At 40.8% G+C, this 18,785-nt stretch overlaps 2 protein-coding genes across 2 annotated transcripts in view; one reads left to right on the top strand and one right to left on the bottom strand.

The window, feature by feature from the left end:
• The window catches only part of MACROD1 (MACRO domain containing 1), a 604,497-nt gene that overhangs the window by 272,441 nt on the left and 313,271 nt on the right, over positions 1–18,785 (bottom strand). The window lies entirely within an intron of this gene.
• On the top strand, positions 11,740–14,339 carry FLRT1 (fibronectin leucine rich transmembrane protein 1). Its single transcript, XM_018565531.1, has one exon. The coding sequence runs from the start codon at positions 11,799–11,801 to the stop codon at positions 13,830–13,832; it is 2,034 nt and encodes a 677-aa protein (XP_018421033.1). The 5' UTR covers positions 11,740–11,798; the 3' UTR covers positions 13,833–14,339.

The following is an 18,785-nucleotide window of genomic DNA, read 5'->3' as shown; positions in this document are numbered from 1 at the left end:
TTCAGTGATTGTTACCAGAACAATTGAAAGGTCCCAGTGACTGCAGTTATGACTGTGTCAGGAATCAAGATTCAAGTGGCTGATATATGACCATTGTTGTTAGAACTGAGGAACGTCTTGAACTCTTCAGAGCCTGTACAGTATTTATGTTCAAGTAAAGGCATGCAGAGACCCAGCTGCCATGCTAGGGGCATATGTTGAGTCAGTGTAATATTTACTTTTGAAATAATACCAGGCTGCAACTTATTAGTCTAACACACAATATAATAGTGCCACTTTTTCTTCCCACAAATTGTGTACCGTTTTATTTTTTTTTAGGCCCCGTTCACATATAGCGAATTGTCGCGCGATTTCCGCCGCGATATCGCGCATTTTTGCCGCGCGATATCGCGAGAAGTCGCCGGCCAATGTTATTCAATGGAGCTGTCTTAACTCCATGTCGCTCGTCGCGGTCGCAAGTCGCTTCTACCGGACCCTTTTTTCGGCGGATTTTGCGCGATTTTACTTTTTTGCTATGGAGCCCGACGGGGAAGGTCGCGCTACCGTCGCTGGATCGTCGCTGGAACGTCGCCCCGAAAGTCGCGCTATCCCGGCCGTGCGGATCCGCTGCAAAAGGTATGTCGCTATATGTGAACGGGGCCTTAGATTTCATGGTGACTGGACTTCAGCAGGATGGGAGTTCTGTATTATGCTATACAGAGTCCCAGACTGCTGTGGAGGTTGAGCAGGCTTTCAGTTTAAGACTATTTGCATTGAGCAATAAAACATAACCCAATCAATAATAAAATTACTATGCTTACTCTCCTTTTTAAATCTCTACTGCCAACTTTCTTTGCTCATCGCTGCTCACACTATATGCCATCTCTAAATGGGTCTCATAGGAGCCCAGTATTAAGTGTTTTCAACATCTGAACAATTATTATTTGTATACATAATAGAATAAAACATTTCAGCACACTGAGCAGAATTCTACCCTTGTTTTTCACCCAACCAGAGCGATTTTACATTTCTGCCAAATTGGTCCTGCATTTATATAAATACTTCTTAAATCATTAGTAAAATATCATCAGCTTTGCTACTTTATATGGTATAATCCACTTCATTTTTGCAGTTTTCCTCTTCTAAGCATAATAAATATGCTTAAGCAATAAATTACAATGCAAAGTGAAGATGCAGCAAATGTTGGAATTATGGATTACAAAAACCTCTAAAACTGCAGCAAAAAAAGACATAATAATGTTAATGTCTTTACTGTATAGTTTATATAACATTGTACAGTTATATAATAGACGCACCGCAGAAAAGTGACGTGGCTTTCCAAGCAAAACCATTTAAAGTTAAAGTTCTTATTAAAAATGTCCTTACTTACTTACTATATGTACCTACATTACACTGGGGTCTTGCTACTGCTTTTTCTCCACTGCCATTGTGAATGGCACCACAATGGCACCACAAAAAGTAGCGGGTGTGTTGTGTTGATGGTCACCATTCATTGTGAATGGCATTCTAACACATTGTAGAGTACTGTAGAGCACAGCACATATAATGTGCGTTGTAGTGCACTGTGATTTATTTAAAAAAAGGGTAATTTGTCATCCTGTGTTACCTTGGCAGCCCATTCATAATGACTGGGCTGCCTAATGGAGCGCCTGTTAAGGTATGCTATAACATGTGTTGATGCATGTACATAAAGGAAGGAAAGCCAAAGAAGATGACATAAATAGATTTTATCATTTTGCAACTATACTACATCAGCATCAGAATAAGGCTACATTCGCACAGGTTCTTATGCCACATTCTGGGATTCCTGCGGCAAGAACCTACGGATTCTTACGGTAGGAATGCCAGGATTCCCCATTCAAATGCAGCCGCTTTACCCATTCAAGCAATACCGGTGTGGCAGAGGCCACATCTAAAATCTGCATCACATTACATGCAGTTTAGGATACATGGTTGTTCGTGGAAACATCTATCCAGGGGCTATCATCTATAGACAATCCTCTACATTACATGCGGTATGCATGTTCTCGCTCCATGTACGAAAGAATATGTGGAAGATTCGGTGTCTGACTTACATACATCCAACAATGCCATAGAAATACTTATCCCAGTAACCTATAAATCCTGACAAAACACTGGCAGTAAGTAAATTCACCACCAAACGTAACATCACCAAATGTAAATGGTGATAAGACTGAGAAACAACAAAAGGAATAGGCCAGTAGCTAGACCCACTGCAGAAGATGTATAATTGTATGCAAATAAAGCTGATCTAAACCCAAAAGCAAAAATGTCATATCCTGTCAGAGCCTGCAGAGGGTGACGTCACTTTCCTGTCTGGCGGCACTGTCTCCTTTACCCCACTCCCGCATGCTCCACCATCACCACCATAACGCCTACAAACCCCCACCCGCGCCTGCCTCAGGCAGCAAAAAGTCTAGGGACACCACTGCTGATAAGGATATCAAACATGTATGTTTCCCCCAATGGAACTCAGTATAGCCCCTCTTCATTGCTGTAAGTAAAGTACTTTCACTGTTATGTTGCATCTCTCTTAATCTCTGCTTTCTATTGCAATCAGGATATATAGAGTCAACTGCTGACCTGACTTAGCAGTGCAAACTATCCCTGCACATCCAAGTGCACATTGTTGTTTATCAGATTAGGCCCCTTAACAGCTTAAAGTAAAAAGCAGGAACAAAACACCAAGGCAATAAAAGAGAAATGTATTTGAAAATGACAGAGACAGCTAATTGTATATTAAAAAAGAATGGACTGTGGCATTAATTAGTATAATAATTGGAGGACACACATTAAACTTTTGCTATCAATATGCATATAATATCTAGTTATGCTCCTGATTTTCATACAAATTAAGTCCATGAATAGAGTGACATCCATGGCATTTTCCAAGGGAGACTCCAGCAAAACCTACCTGGATAACTTTGAGATTGCTGATTGTGTCAAATTAATATCAATAAAAAGAATGGTATTAATTTATTAATGCGATCTGGTGCACTTTTCTCTGGCAAAATAAAAAAGTTCCCTTTCACCATAGAAGAATGTAAAGGATAGTGTCAAATAAATTGTTTCTCCATAACAATTTGGAGGTGTATTTTTTAAATTTTTGCAGAGCTGTTTGCCCTGACAACATCTTAGTTTTAGATTTGCACCGCACTGTGGCCACTAGATGGATCCATGGATCATGGCCACTAGATAGAGTCATAGAGCTTAGAAGATTTCCTATCTAGTGGCCATAATAAGGTACAAATCTAAAACCAAGTCTTTGGCAAGATGAACAGTTATGTGAAATATTTATAAATATACACCTTGGTCTCAAAAACTTAATTGCTTTTCTTTTTTTAACCAAACAGGGAGTGTGGTCTGACTGATCCACTTAGATCACTCACTCTGGAGCGTGTTTTCTGTTCTAATACTATTAAACGAATATTTGTGTCACAATCTGGATCAGGCTCGGAGACCAGTAGCTGAAACAGCAGGCAAAGTCATAGTCAAACAGGCCGAGTTCGGTAAACAAGCAGACGGTAGTAGTAAAGGAGCAGGCAGAAGCGTAGTCAGAGATTAAGCCGAGGTCAGTAGCCAAAGGTATAAGGTATGAAGTGCAAGACGATGAGAGTAGTCTGTGAATCAGCAGCCAAAGGTCGGTACACGGGTAGCACTATGAGCGGATTGTATCGCAGGAGGAGCAAGGAAGCAAGATATTGGCAGGAGCAAAATAATCTGGCAAACAGGAAGTGCAGAGGCATGGCTTAAATAGGAAGTTCAAGGGAGGAGCAAGTAGTTCAGCAGAAACTATGTTTAACTGAGGATTACAGAGGAGATCAGGCAATGAGCTATCCAAAGTTCTAAGGTGGCTCAGCAGGTAGAACCACTGCCAGCTACAGCAGAGGCCTTGGGTTCAGATCTGGTTCCTGACAATCTGTTTAGATCCTCATAGTGAAATGCCAGCCAAAACTGTTGTTCTCTGTTTTATATAGAGTAGAAAATACTGGGGTGCTTTAACATACAAACAGCAACCACCTCATGTGCTCACCGGCTTTGGTCTGTCCTTTTCCATGCCTCAATATTGGTTAGTTAGACCACCCATAGCAGAGATGGGCCAAATTCAGGTGCAGCAAACTGTGGGTCAGAGCCCCCCACCACAGAAGGCAATCCTTACTTGCATAACAGAGAGCTTTAGTATATGGGGATCCCAGGCCACTCTACAGGGAAAGGGGGTTTGAAATGCAGGCAGTAGCAGCTTCACTGCTTACCTCTTTACTTTGAGGCCAGATTCACATCTCTGCAGCACAGTAAGGCACATGTTAACATGCGCTGCATTAAGGTAGCACGTTCATTTTTCATGAAACTGCATCTGACCCTCAGAAACACAAGGCATGCCAGTGCAATATAATGTACTGCAGTGCACAGCAATGCATGCAATATATGTTGTGGTAACATACACATTACCGTAACAGGGTAGTGTGAGCCTGGCCTAAAAAAAGCAATTATCTGCATACAGTAGTTGGCAGGCTATGTTTAAACTGAACTGGTATTAATGAGATCAGAAGGAAGACTAAAATGAATTGTTATGATTATACATTCACCCACATGCATGATATACACTGCAGTTTATATGCAAAAACAAATTTTGTTAAGGCATTATATGTAACATTTCATTTGCCAAATAAAAATAAATGTTATTTATTTAGTTACTTGTCATTTCCAAATATAATTGATTGATACATATCTTATATGCATCATAAATGGGTAGTGACAATCCATTTTGCCGATTCAGTGTGAATGCCACTCAGCCAACCCATCTGCTCCATGAACTAGTAAAGGGGTACCTAACTAGTTAATATGGTACACAATGTGCTGTATGATGAGGATCCACAGAGTGTTATCAGATTTGCAGAGCGTTATCAGATGGGATTCCCTGCCCCTCTGGGCAGGGAACAGCCCTAATAACAAAGTGCTATATTTCCTGGTCAGTATCTATAAAGCAACCCAACAATAGAATTTCTATAATCCACACATAATATTTGATCAATCCACATGAACATGTATAATGGAAATGATACAGCACATGCAGTAAATTAATAATACTGTGAAATTCCCAGTTCATACAATATTTAGAAAGCAGAACAGATGATAGTTTCGGTGAGAGAAAATAGTTATTTAGCTAGCTGTGGAGGTGAGAGGTTAATACGTCCCAAGAGAGCATGAAAAGCAGAGTGCCCTCAAAAAGTGATGGGGTAAGTAAGTCTCCAGGTTTGACCCCGTCAGGGACAACTTGCTTGCGGCTCTGAGAGCAGAGCAGAGATTAAAGAATGAGCTCTGAGAGAAGAGTATTGACACTGTGAGATGGTTTCTGAGTCTTTCACTGTAATCCCAGGATACAGAAAGGGAAGCGCGAATGGAACATTTGCCAGATCTGACTCTAGGGAATGAATAAACCATCATACTGGAGCAAATTTACTTATTCCTATCTGCTATTTGTTCACTGAATACTTTAAACAGGTAGACAAATCTAGCACCATTAAACCTCTTCAGCCTGGGGTTGTGTGTTATTCCCTTCTGCAGCACATTTAAAAAAAGGGCTGTTAACTAATAGAATACATGACTTTATTGCAGCTTCTAAAATGCTTATTGTAGCATTTTAAAAAGATGACTGCTGTTAATACACCAGTAAATGTGTTTAAAAAATGAACACATTTGTATATCTAGTTTTTCCAGAAGGCTGTAAGCAATAGTCAGACAGATGACCCTACTTCTTTTTTCATGTCAGTACTGTTTTGGCTGGAGCAGAGGCAGATGAAGATCAAACAGGCCCCTGGGCAAGTTAACAGCTTAGGACCCCTTCACCAAGTCACCTTTTCCAAATACACCGCTAATCACATGCTCCAGTAATAGTGAATGTATCATACGAAATAAGAAATGTTTTTGTCTGACAGAAGAAACATATAAGAAATGTTTTTATCTGTATCAACCTTTTTTATGTCATATTATAACATGATGGACTGTAAACCTTTCCACTATTTCTATTAATTCCTTATAGTCTAATACACTGGACCATGGCCTAAAGTGGACCTCTCACATTACAATCTGCTTGTACAACTTTCTTTATATTTTACCAACAAGGGTGTAGTGCTAGGTCCTTCCTGACTGGGTATAAACTGGTTTGGGGTAACACTTGTTGTACATAGTTGTAGGTAAATATAAAGTAGATTGTAAAATTCCCTAGGTGCAGTACATCAGGCTGAAAGCCATTGTGTTCCAAAGACCGGATGAGATGCCACAAGTAACACCTCTGGGGAAGGAAACGGATAGAACTTGAAAAAGGATGGGGCTGGAAGAGAGGGTGAAGTATCCTGCCGGGATGAGATGCCATTATGGCATACAGCTGCATCAGATGTATGTGAGAGCATGGTAAGTCTGTCTACCAGCTATGTGGGTATTACCTGGCTCCCCTTCCTTTGGATGCCTAAGGTATACTGACCTTTTGGTTCCCTGTATTTCAGTAATTCTGTAGACCCCAATTGACATCCGCAGACCTGGTGGCATGTAAGGGAAGAACACTATGTGAGCTAGACTGGAGAAAGTATTATTCAAAACCTATATTAACCTCCCTGGTGGTATTCCGCTCAGGGTTAATTTTCAATACCCGGAGCGGTAACCCCGAGCCAGACTCGGGAATGCACAGAAAAGTGTCACTTACCTTGTCCCTGCGAGCCCGTGGCGTCCTCTGCTGTACGCGGCCGGCCGGCATCTGACTTTTCGTTTCGTTTTCATCGTGTTTTAAACTTTATCATACCTGGGATGTCTACTGGACTCTTGTTTGGACAGATTTAGGTGAGTTATTCCTAAGATTTACTAAGAATTACAGGCCTACAATATAAAACAACAAATTGCCATGAAAAACAATGTACCGCTTTGGGATGCTAAAATCCTAAATAACCATACCGCCAGGGAGGTTAAACAGTAATTGTAAGTGTATATACTTATAGAAATAATATTCTCCTGAATTGGTTATTATGGCAATTGTGGATAGATATGAAGAAAGCGATGCAGCTTGGATAATATTTTTTCATGTTTTCAATGAAACTGTCACATGTTGGCTCAATAGATCGGGAAGTGAGCAAGCACATACCATTGCTCGCTCACTTCTCCATCATCTCCCTGCAGAGAGCCGTGACTGTCACTCACGGCTCCCCCCCTCTCCACTCCGATCCTCCAGTGTTGACTGTTGACTAGTGTGCACAGTTACTTTATATTGTGTACTGGACACCATTTTTTTGTGCATTGTTAATGAACCGATTAAGACATCTATTTAACAAAATTCCTTGGTCTTTTCACTGAAAATTGCTCATATAGTGTCATGTTTTATATTTTATTAAACAATTACAAAATATTCTAAAAATATATTGTATGCATGGAGGAAGAAGCACATATGTATTTGCATATATATATAAATTAAGAGGGGTAGTTGGAGATTAGGGATGGGCTCGATGTTTGAGTCGAGCAACAGTTCGACTCGAACATTGGCAGTTCGTGTGTCCAGCAAACACACAAACTATCAGGGCGTTCGGCGGGCTGTTTACCCACCAAGCACCCCACAAGGCACTCTGCACCGCACAGTGCCTCGTGAAGCCCTGATTGGGCAAAGCAATGCACCTGACCTCAGGTCACGTGCAAGACTTTACCCAATCACAGCACAGTGCACTCTGAAAGCCATGATTGGGCAAAGTAATGACTTTGCCTAATCATGGCTCACACAGCTAAGTCCTGTCAGGTGCTGTACAAATGTAAACAGTTGGGCGGAGCCAGCTAGCTGTCACCGCTAGCGCCGCTCAATTGTTTATATTTTGTCTGCATCTGTCAGAAAGCCATTCTGTGGCAGGAGTTCGTCGTGAGCGGACGGGTCAGTGGGCAGCGTGTAAAAAAAATAATTTCTATTTATGTTTTATTTAACTTTTTTAATTTCGTCGAGTCACCATCGTCGTGGACAACGCTGGACGTTGTGATTGACCCCAGGATTACATCGGTGGATCAATTTTTTTTTTACAATAAAGGACTTGTCAAAAGCCTTTGTTGTATTTTCACAAGGGGGAGGCCGCATCTAGGTGCCCCTTTATTAAAGGGGTGCCCTAATGTGAATAAGCCTCCTGACCGCACCCCCACAACCAACCCCCCAGGGCTTGTGGTGAAGAGTCCCTTGTCCCCATCGGCACAGGGACAAGGTCAGAGGCGTAACAAGAGCCTTCAGGGCCCCGGTGCAAGAAACCATGAAGGGCCCACCCATGGTTAACAGGAAGGCTGCCGAGGTCTGCAGCAAGGGCCTCGGGCAGCCGCTTGTTTAAAATGTTAGTGCTGATGTTCTGTCGAGAACGCCGACCCAGTATCTGCGCTTATATACAGACGGGATTAACAAGGAAACCGGCATTTATTTACAAGGTATTCGTTTGCAATTGTTGATTGTGACCGTTAGTAATATCCCGTCCATGGCAGTAAATGATGGGTGGAATATTATTAACCGTCACAATTAACAATTTAAACAAAATACTTTGTGAATAAATGCTTGTTCCCTCAATAATACTGGTCTGTGCACAAGCGCAGATGCTGAGGTCGGCAATTTCGACTACGTTGGCGTTCTCGACAGAACGCCGGTATTTGCGTTTAGTATCGGGGCATTTTCACAAGTATGAGTACTCGTGAAAAGGCCTAGTATTGGCAGTGGTGAATCCCTACTTAAAAATATAATGCATTGCTGGGACTTGTAGTCCTACATGTTTGGAGCTATTCTGCATTGCTGTATAATCGTCATACAGCAATGCAGAAAAACACCAGCTATGCAGGACTACAAGTCCCAGCAAAGCATTATAATAAAAGTGAGCACTATATCATTCCCCCCCCACCCCCACACGGAGCCAGTCCAGCGTGCCGAGAGCTCCTGCAACACGATCTTGTTGTTTCCCTTCCACCCAGCTTATCATGCAGAGCGAGGTAGAGCACTGGAGATTGTCTGTCTCCAGACAGGGGAGCTGACAGGCTGCAGATCAAACAGGCAGACTGCCACGTCGGGAGCCTAACAGCCAACGGACAGGACGGAGCAATAGAAAGAGCAGTAGCCAGCCGGGAAATGCTCAGCGCTTTAGGTAAGACACTGAGCATTTCAAGTCTCCCGGCTTTATGGGGACGGCTGCACGAGTCACGCCAAGGGAGTGGGCGGAGCCGAACGCCGCTCTGAGAACGCGGCCAGGTGAGTCTCTCTCTTGCAGGCAGGGAAGGAGCGGCACTCTCTGGGGGGCCCTCTTCTTCCTCGCTGGGCCCCCCTAAGTGGTGGAATGCCAGGGCCCGGTCGCAATTGCGACCGCTGCGACCCTGGTAGTTCCGCCAGTGAACAAGGTGCTTTTCCAGGGCCGACCCTGAAAAAGCACCCTCCCAGTGCCGCGGGCATGTGGCCTGGTATTGCAGGAAGGGGGGGAGCTCGCTCGTCCCCTCCCCTTTCCTGTCCTGCCAGGCCTGTGCTCGGATCAAGGGTCTGGTTAGGAATTTTAGGGGGGACCCCATGTTTTGGGGGTGGGGTTCCTCCTTAAAATTCCTACCAGACCTTAAGGGCCTGGTATGACTTTGAGGTGGAACCCCACACACTTTTTTTTGTTTTTTTTTTAAAATGGGGTCCATACAAAAATTCCTACCAGACCTTAAGGGCCTGGTATGACTTTGAGGTGGAACCCCACACACTTTTTTTTGTTTTTTTTTTAAAATGGGGTCCATACAAAAATTCCTACCAGACCTTAAGGGCCTGGTATGACTTTGAGGTGGAACCCCACACACTTTTTTTTGTTTTTTTTTTAAAATGGGGTCCATACAAAAATTCCTACCAGACCTTAAGGGTCTGGTAGGACTTTTGGGGGGAACACCACACTATTCTTTTCCCTTTATTTGAATGAGGTCCCTCCTAACATTCCTACTAGACCTAAAGAGTCTGGTATTGTTTGGGAGGGGGAAACCACACACCTTTTTTTTTTCTTTATAAATGTCAATTTTTTCTTTACAAATATCATTTTTGCTGCAGCAGGTTCTATACATCGTACAGATGCGCTAATTTACAGGCAGTTCAAGGGGACTCCCCAGGCACTATATTTAAAGGAATTTTTCATTTTTATAGTTTCACATTAAGCAATGTTAAAATCACTGCTCCCTAAAAACGAGTTCAAACTTTTTTCATATTCTAAAGTACAAACTCGAACTGAACTCGGGTGTGTTCGGCCCATCACTATTGGAGACAAAAAGGAAGAAAGAAGCAGCCCATTCTAACTACTAGCAGTTCATGTATGCAATAGAAAAATTACAGCTGTTATCTGATTACATTCTAAGGGCAACACTTTCATTTTCCTATCCAACATTTTTAGGCAACCAATATAAAGATATAAAAAAAGATGGTTTTAAATGTATTCCTATAGCATATCCGCAGTATTTTACTACTGTTCTAGATCATTTGGAAGGGGTTAATAAAATTGTGATGTTGTCTTGCCAGCCTGACAATTAAAGTGTTAAATATGGTTTCCATTTAAAGGGTATTGAGCTGTTAACTCTCTAAATAAACAGAGTAGAGGCTGATTTTTAAAATTTTGGCAAAGAACCAGTGTATTGTGAAGAGAGTTATATTATGCAGATCTCAGAGGGCCCAAGAAGGGCTCAATCATTATCGGAATGTGATTTCCATCATAATGCTGGTGACGCAGGCTCTAATCTCCCAGCTGAGATGGCTCTGAGAAGCTATTATGCAAGTCAAAAGATGGACTTGCTTTTACAATCATGCGCTTAAAAATCACTCTCAGAACTTCCTCACACATTATAATCACTTCATCTTCTGCTTCTCCTCACTTATTAATTTGCTTTTATGCGGAGCAAAACACGGCCGCTGTGATTCACACGGGCAATGTAATGTGCATACAGAGCAAAGAGATATAATAAGGATAACTTCTCCTGGGTAAGGGGAATCCCATCTCACAGAGCTTACAATCTAATGAAAAGTATAGATGACCATGCAGAGCACAGTATACTTGGTATTATCTCAGAAAAGGTGACATAAATTTTGTGTTAGTCACATGGGCACATTAGGAGTTACAAATAATACATTGCAGTTTACCTTAAAGAAACAGACAATGTAAAGATGTTTCAGCTAAGCTAACCTAAACTCCAAAAAGGTACATTAATAATAGAATATCTCCACACAATCCAGTCAGTTATGGTTGATTTAAGAAAAACTATATGACTATAATGACACTATGACCTCTGCAGACAACCTTTCTTGGTAAAGGAATCGATTGACTGGAATAGATTCTTCTACCAACTCATTACTGCTTCCTGACATAAGGCCAGTGCCAAGGGTGCCTTCTCAGTGCAAAAACATGCATGTTCAGCTGACACAGCCATGGATATACCATGTTCTTTCTACAAATGGCTGTTTTAAAGCCAGGTCTTTCTTTTCACATCTATGTTTCGTTTAATTTACATGGAACTGAAGCATTAATAATAGAAACATCATAGTAGCATTTATAAGAAATGTGTTAGAACAATGACATGATGGAGCATTCTACAGATAACATGGAAAAGTGAAAACAATGACTTATACTAAATATAACATAATAGAAGTGCAAACAGTTATTTGGTTTTAATTTATTTATTTTCTTAAAGATTCTAATTTTCTGATTTCTCTCTTTTAGGATCATATTCAAATTCTTCAGATTAATAAAATATAGCCTTGACTAAGAAGAAACTACAGCAACATGGTGGTCACCACAACTACTACAACCACGGCAGCAACTGCCTCTGCAGTAGCAACCACAACAGCAACTGCTACCACAGTTGCCATGACAACCGCTACTTTGGACTTGCGTGATTGGCTTTTCCTGTGTTATGGTCTTATTGCATTTTTGACAGAGGTGATAGATAGCACTAACTGCCCTTATGTATGCCGTTGTGACAATGGCTTCATCTACTGTAATGACCGAGGTCTGACCTCCATTCCAGCAGAGATTCCAGATGATGCAACCACCCTCTACCTCCAGAATAATCAGATAAACAATGCTGGGGTACCACCAGAGTTGAAAACAAAGACCAATGTTCGAGTAATCTACCTGTATGAGAATGACTTAGATGAATTACCACTAAACCTTCCCCGGTCACTAAGAGAGCTCCACCTTCAAAACAACAATATTCGCAGTGTTACACGGGATGCCCTTTCTCGGATACCACTTATTGAAAAACTTCACCTAGATGATAACTCTGTGTCAACTGTCAGCATCGAAGACGATGCCTTCTTAGATACTCGTCAACTTCGACTGCTTTTTCTTTCACGGAACCATCTCAGCAGCATTCCTAATGGCTTACCACACACTTTGGAAGAGCTGAGATTGGATGATAATCGCATTTCAACTATCCCACTTCATGCCTTTAAGGGACTCACTAATTTGAGGAGGTTAGTACTTGATGGAAACCTACTCGCTAATCAACGCATTGCAGATGACACATTCAGTCGACTTCAAAATTTGACTGAGCTGTCATTAGTCAGAAATTCACTAGCAGCTCCACCTCTAAATTTGCCAAGTGCACACCTTCAGAAGCTTTACTTGCAGGAAAATGCTATCACCCATATCCCCTACAACACACTGTCTAAAATGAGACAACTACAGAGACTGGACCTCTCTAATAATAACCTTACTGCACTCCCCCGTGGCCTTTTTGATGACCTAGAGAATCTGAGCCAGCTGCTCCTCAGGAATAATCCCTGGTATTGTGGCTGCAGTCTCATGTGGCTGCGAGACTGGGTGAAAGCTAGGGCTACTGTGGTCAATGTACGTGGCCTGATGTGTCAGGGTCCTGAGAAAGTTAGGGGAATGGCCATCAAAGACATCACACATGAGATGGATGAGTGCTTTGAAGGAGGTCCCCAGAACAATCCATCCTCTGCACGTGCAACTCCTGCAGTTCCATCAGTCACTACCCCACCCCAAGGTTCTCTCTTTACACTTAAATCCAAAAGACCAGGTATTAGGCTCCCAGATTCAAACTTGGATTACCCTATGGAAACTGGGGCAGCCACTAAATCTTTGGTGATCAGTGTTAAGCCGCTGACGGCTGATAGCATTCGCATCACCTGGAAGACATCTGTCCCAGCCAGTTCTTTCCGACTGAGTTGGCTGAGACTAGGACACAGCCCAGCTGTTGGTTCTATCACAGAAACATTAGTTCAAGGAGATAAGACAGAGTATTTGCTAACTGCTCTGGAGCCTAGATCCACCTATATAATTTGTATGGTAACAATGGAAACAGGCAACTCCTACTTTGCAGATGAATCCCCTGTATGCGCTAAGGCAGAGACAGGGGATGTTTATGGCCCTACCACTACACTTAATCGAGAGCAAAATGCTGATCCCCTTGCTGGATTACCTTTGGCTGGCATTATAGGAGGTGCGGTCACCCTTGTCTTCCTTTTTCTCATCTTGGCATCCATCTGCTGGTATGTCCATCGAGCTGGGCAACTATTAACTCGAGAAAGAGCCTGTAGCCGTGGCAGCCGAAAGAAAGATGATTACATTGAGTCTGGCACCAAAAAAGATAATTCTATATTGGAGATCAGAGGACCAGGGCTTCAAATGTTACCAATAAATCCTCACAGAGCCAAGGAGGAGTATGTGATCCATACTATATTTCCATCTAATGGCACCAGTCTGTACAAAAGTACCCACACGATAGGTTATGGCACTCACAGGGGATATAGAGATGCTGGTATCCCCGACACAGACTACTCTTACACATGATGACTCATTCATTTTTGGACTTACCAGATACCTTCCCATAGCAAAATCTCGTTTTTTTCCCTGGTGCCCACAAATGAGTCATGACAGAGAGTTCAAGTTAAATAAATAGAAATTAAATAAACTTCAGCTGTGAGACAAAAACAAACAAAACAGGAAACGAGACTCCATGGGATATTTTGTAGGAAAGTAAAAATACCAATATTCATATGGCAAAATGTGAGAATAAAGAAGAAAAAAACAAAGTAGTACAGCGAGTTGAAAGGGTTATGGGAGAACTCGATTACATTTAATACGGCAGTTTAAATCATTGTAGAACATGGAGATAAATTCAGAGAGATGGAAGCACTTGGATATGATTTGCATATAACCTGAGGGTTCCTTTTTTTCGTTTTCTTTTTACCTTCTGTAAAATTCAGGGTGAAAATGAAGACATGGTGCAATGAATATTTGTTTTACGTCTGTCACCAATAGAACGTATATATTTTTTTCTCTGCAAGGTTTTTTTTTTTTTTTACAAATCATTTTATCACTAGTGGAAATAAATGATAAAACAGAGGCAAATAATTGTGCAGATGAGAGATTTTTTTTTCTTCAGCCATACTGTTGTCATAGATTTAAAGTGAACTTTCAATAATTTCCAAAACTTTGGTTTGAACTGAATGATATAAAAATAATTGTAAATTGACATGTTACTTATGATAGACTTTATATACAATAGACTTTTTTATCCAGTCTCTGTGGAAACCCTTACTGACACTCAAATCCTTCAGCAGATATCTGTAGCGTGTGATGGTAATATATGCGTGCTCAGTATCCCAATGTATTATATACTCCAGCTAACCAGAAGAATCATGTGTTGGTTAATTAGGCAGGGAATGACAGTTTCGTTGGCAATGCATTACAGGCCCTCTCATTAATCTGAAAAGGCAGTCTTTATGAAGCAGGAGGAACCCAGAAATTACAATTGAAATTTCCATTATTTGACATTTTGTTGCATATTTTAGAGTGAGCTTGAATTGTTTCAATATTTGTGGCAGAATTCTAATGGTTGCATTAAAAACAGTCAAAAATGTATAGCAGCCAATAATTTATAAATATAAAAGCCTATTCTGTAGAATCCATATACTGTAGGTACAGCTTTTTAATGGAGTGTTAAAAATAAAAAAAAATGTGTTTGCTCAGGATCCAGCTGGAGAAGGAATGTGAATTATACTATAACTGACATGTACAGTCTGTATTAAAAGTGGACCAAAACTGAAATGTTAACATAAAGGTATTTTGACTTGTTGGAATGTATATACAAAGAATCAGAGAAGGGCTGAAATGTTTCTGTTTCCTGGAAAAGTTCTACTCAGGTTCCCTTCTGTGCTAGTCACATGTTAAGGCATACTTAGGCGTACTTGGTCACATGATCTCTTCTAAGGGAGAGGACTGGCAACTGCGAACATTGGTTGAGATGATCACAAGGTCTAGGGGCTAGGCTTTTTTCAGTCATGTTACAAGCATTGAAGAGAACTTTGAGGTACAGTCCTTCTTATTTCAGTCCTTCTGTTGATTGTGATTTATTACACCAGTCCAACAATACTATTAACATAGTTTAATGTTAACATTTGAGTATAGGTTAATTTTATGTTTTCTGTAAAGACACCGGGTTGATATACTAAAGTCAAATAGGCTATGCAAGGGAATTTTCCCTTATTCTAATGACTGTGGTCAATACCCAATCACACGCACACACCCAAAAAACAGTATTTTTGCTTGCACATGATTGGATGATGGAAGTCAGCAGAGCTTCACCTCATTCACCAAGCTAAGGGAACATTCTCTTACAAAGTAAAAATTCCCTTGCATCCTATTTGCCTTTAATAAATCAACCCTAAAGAATCCATTGAAGTAAGTCATTTTGCTCAGTATCCTTCATTACTAGGAAAGTTACAACACATATCATTGCATTTCAGGGGCTTAATTTATCCAAAAACATCTGTGTACATTAGCATTGCATCCCATATGATTCACACATGAAAAAATGTATGGCAAGCCACATTTAAAACCAGTTGTTTTTATTTTTCCACACAGTAAACAGTGGACATACAACTGCTTACTGAACAGAAAAGCAAGACTACATTGTATCCCACTGTGTCACAGCCAACATTTTCTGTAGTAAACAATGCAACTAACCTGGAACCCAAAACTCTCAAACTCTCTATCAGATAGGGTGGTAGCAAGTGAGGCACCAACTGCTATAAATTACTTAGTATTAAGTCAAAGGACAAAAAAGAAAACACTAAAAATGTACCAGACTCTATCTCTACCTAAACATTTAATGATCTGTACTCATTTTGATAGAAAAAGTATATATATAGTGAATATATATCATCTTCAGCATCTTTTTAAACTGTTGCATCCCTGATTTCTAGTGCATATGATCCTACTTTATGTTTAATTCCCAAATGCCTTCATAAGTAGAATTATTGCAGACTTGTGGGGAATTCCTGGAGGACAGCTGCTTAGCCCTTAAGTGCTTAACTGGCTTGAGGGTATGAAGCTGAGTTATCTTTGTGCTACTTTAAGAGTTGCTCAGGAGCACTTCTACAAACTGCAACAGTTTGGAGGTCTTTTACTGTCGCAAATGCTGGATGCATAGTTGAGAAATTATGCAAAATGTTGCATAACATGTGCAGTGAGTTACAAACATTAATATGTTGCAAGAACACTTTAAAAAAACACGCATAACAGAGATTAAACTTCGCTTTTAGTTCACATGAGATTTTGGTCTTTGCAACTAAAAATGTATAAATTCCACCCTTGCATTTATCAAAATCAGCGTAGATTGTTAAGCATGAAAAACAAAGAGACTGCAAAAATGACTTATCGCTGTCATCACATTATTGCTTACAAGTCGGGATATTGTTGCTGTTATGTATCCAGCACAGATGTGACTTAAAATTATCTATAAAGTGTCCCAACTGGATTACGATACAGCCATGTTGATTGAGCTCCAGTAGAAAAACCTTTTAGGTGATGAAATCCTGTCATTGCCATTGGCTGGTTTTTCCTGACTGGCAGTTTCACCCTTTCAGTCAATAAATAGACCACATCTGTGTCATTAGGCTGGACTACTACCATTTAGTACTGACCCTATCACTGAACTACTAGAAGGAGAAAGTAGAATTTAAAGTGCTGCTCGCAATGTGGCATTCATTTTCCTGCTTTTCTCGCAGATTTCTCTTTGCTGGCGGGTTTATATTAACAAGCAATTTGCAGTTCTCTGTGCTAGAGAAGGGCTGTCTGTAACAGGTGGAAAGAAGCTGAAATGTGAAAGTGGAGAATGGCATAAAAACAGTGGAAGAAAAGGAAAAAAATTTGGAAGGCAATGTAAATTTCTCACCAATTATAACAGGAGAGGGAGTGGGAGCATATTGATGACAGTGTGCAATCTCAGAGATAAAACACAAAGTGTTGACAGACATCTCTATTATGTGTTCTTGTTATCAAGCTGAAACCTCTTACCTATAATAATTAGATGACATTCTCACATGTAAATACAACATCAAGAAGTGGTTAAACGTAGAACGTGCGTAAAAGCAAGCAGCCGCACAGCATACCCACACTATAAACTATACAAGTCCAAATAAGTCCAGTCAGTAAGATTGTTTATGTTTATTTATAAAGTGTCACTGTGCAAACTCTTTACTGCCTCTGCTGAAGAACACTTCTATTTGTTTAAACTAGATACTTTCTTTGGGGGGTAAATTTTTGTTAAAGTGACCCTGTAAAGTCTAAAAAAAATCCAAAAGCCAGTTCCCTGTAATAGAAGAAGTAGTACACTCACCTCTCCAGCAGGCCTTTGTCTCCTAACTTCGCTCTGTTCCAGCGCTGCAGCCTCTGTACGGCATTGGAAACTTCCAGGAGTCCAATATGTATATAGAAGTACAGCACTGAAGAAACTAGAGGTGCATAAATATGTGCACAATAAACATGCGATCAAATGAGTAAAATGTAGTCCATAAATAAATAGTAAACAAATTGATATAAAATGACTTCAATAATGACTTCAATATAATATATAGCACACCAATAAAATCAAGTTGATTTAGTATCAAACAAATGAATGTGTATAAACCACAAAAGTGCTGACAAATGAGCAAATGAACAAATTGAGTGTTAAATATTTCCCATTTCCATATAAGTTGTATACTCAAAGAAAATGCTCTTTCACCGATATAATGTGTTCATATCTGATGTATGCTCTGAAAAGCTGTGCTTGCAAACTCCTCCACCTGGAACACTTCCCCCAATGAAGACAAAACTCACCAGATAGATGTGACCACTGAAAATCAATAAGTTGGTCAGTATGCTCTTGTTACAGATTAGATCTACAACAAGCTATTGAATGGCGGTATTCCTTCTCACATTCCCCAGGTTAATGGCAGCAGCAATGATATAAAGCAGAATAGACAAACTCTCATAATGCAGACCAATTTTTATTAAGGATTAAAACAAGATTAAAACACACTTACACAACACAAGCACCAAAGGAGTAACTTCTTAATAGTTGTTGGGAGGTACACATTGCAATGCAACCTGTTGTGTGCTTTGCACACATCCCATTGGTGTGATGACGTCACTGTGCCCGTAGCTCTGCACAACACGTTTCGTTAAAGGCTGTCAACACGCCTGGTTCACACCTGAGCGTTTTACAGCGCGTTCCTACACGCTGTAAAACGATCAACATGTGAAAACCAATGACTGCCTATGGGCATGGTTCCCACCTGGGCGTTTTACAGCGCGTAGGAACGCGCTGCAAAACGCCCTACGCCCAAAGAAGTACAGGAGCTTCTTTGGGGTGCCATTGGTATTCCCGAGTGTGCATCGGGGTTAACAAAGTGGTAACTCCGAGCCACACTCGGGAATACAGCGTACGGGTCTTACCTTGTCCGCGATCCCCGCTGT

The sequence above is a fragment of the Nanorana parkeri genome, unplaced genomic scaffold (assembly GCF_000935625.1).
Source record: "Nanorana parkeri isolate BGI_ZX_2015 unplaced genomic scaffold, ASM93562v1 scaffold25, whole genome shotgun sequence".
In the NCBI taxonomy this organism is placed as follows: Eukaryota; Metazoa; Chordata; class Amphibia; order Anura; family Dicroglossidae; genus Nanorana; species Nanorana parkeri.
This window is presented reverse-complemented; position numbering and strand designations above follow the sequence as displayed.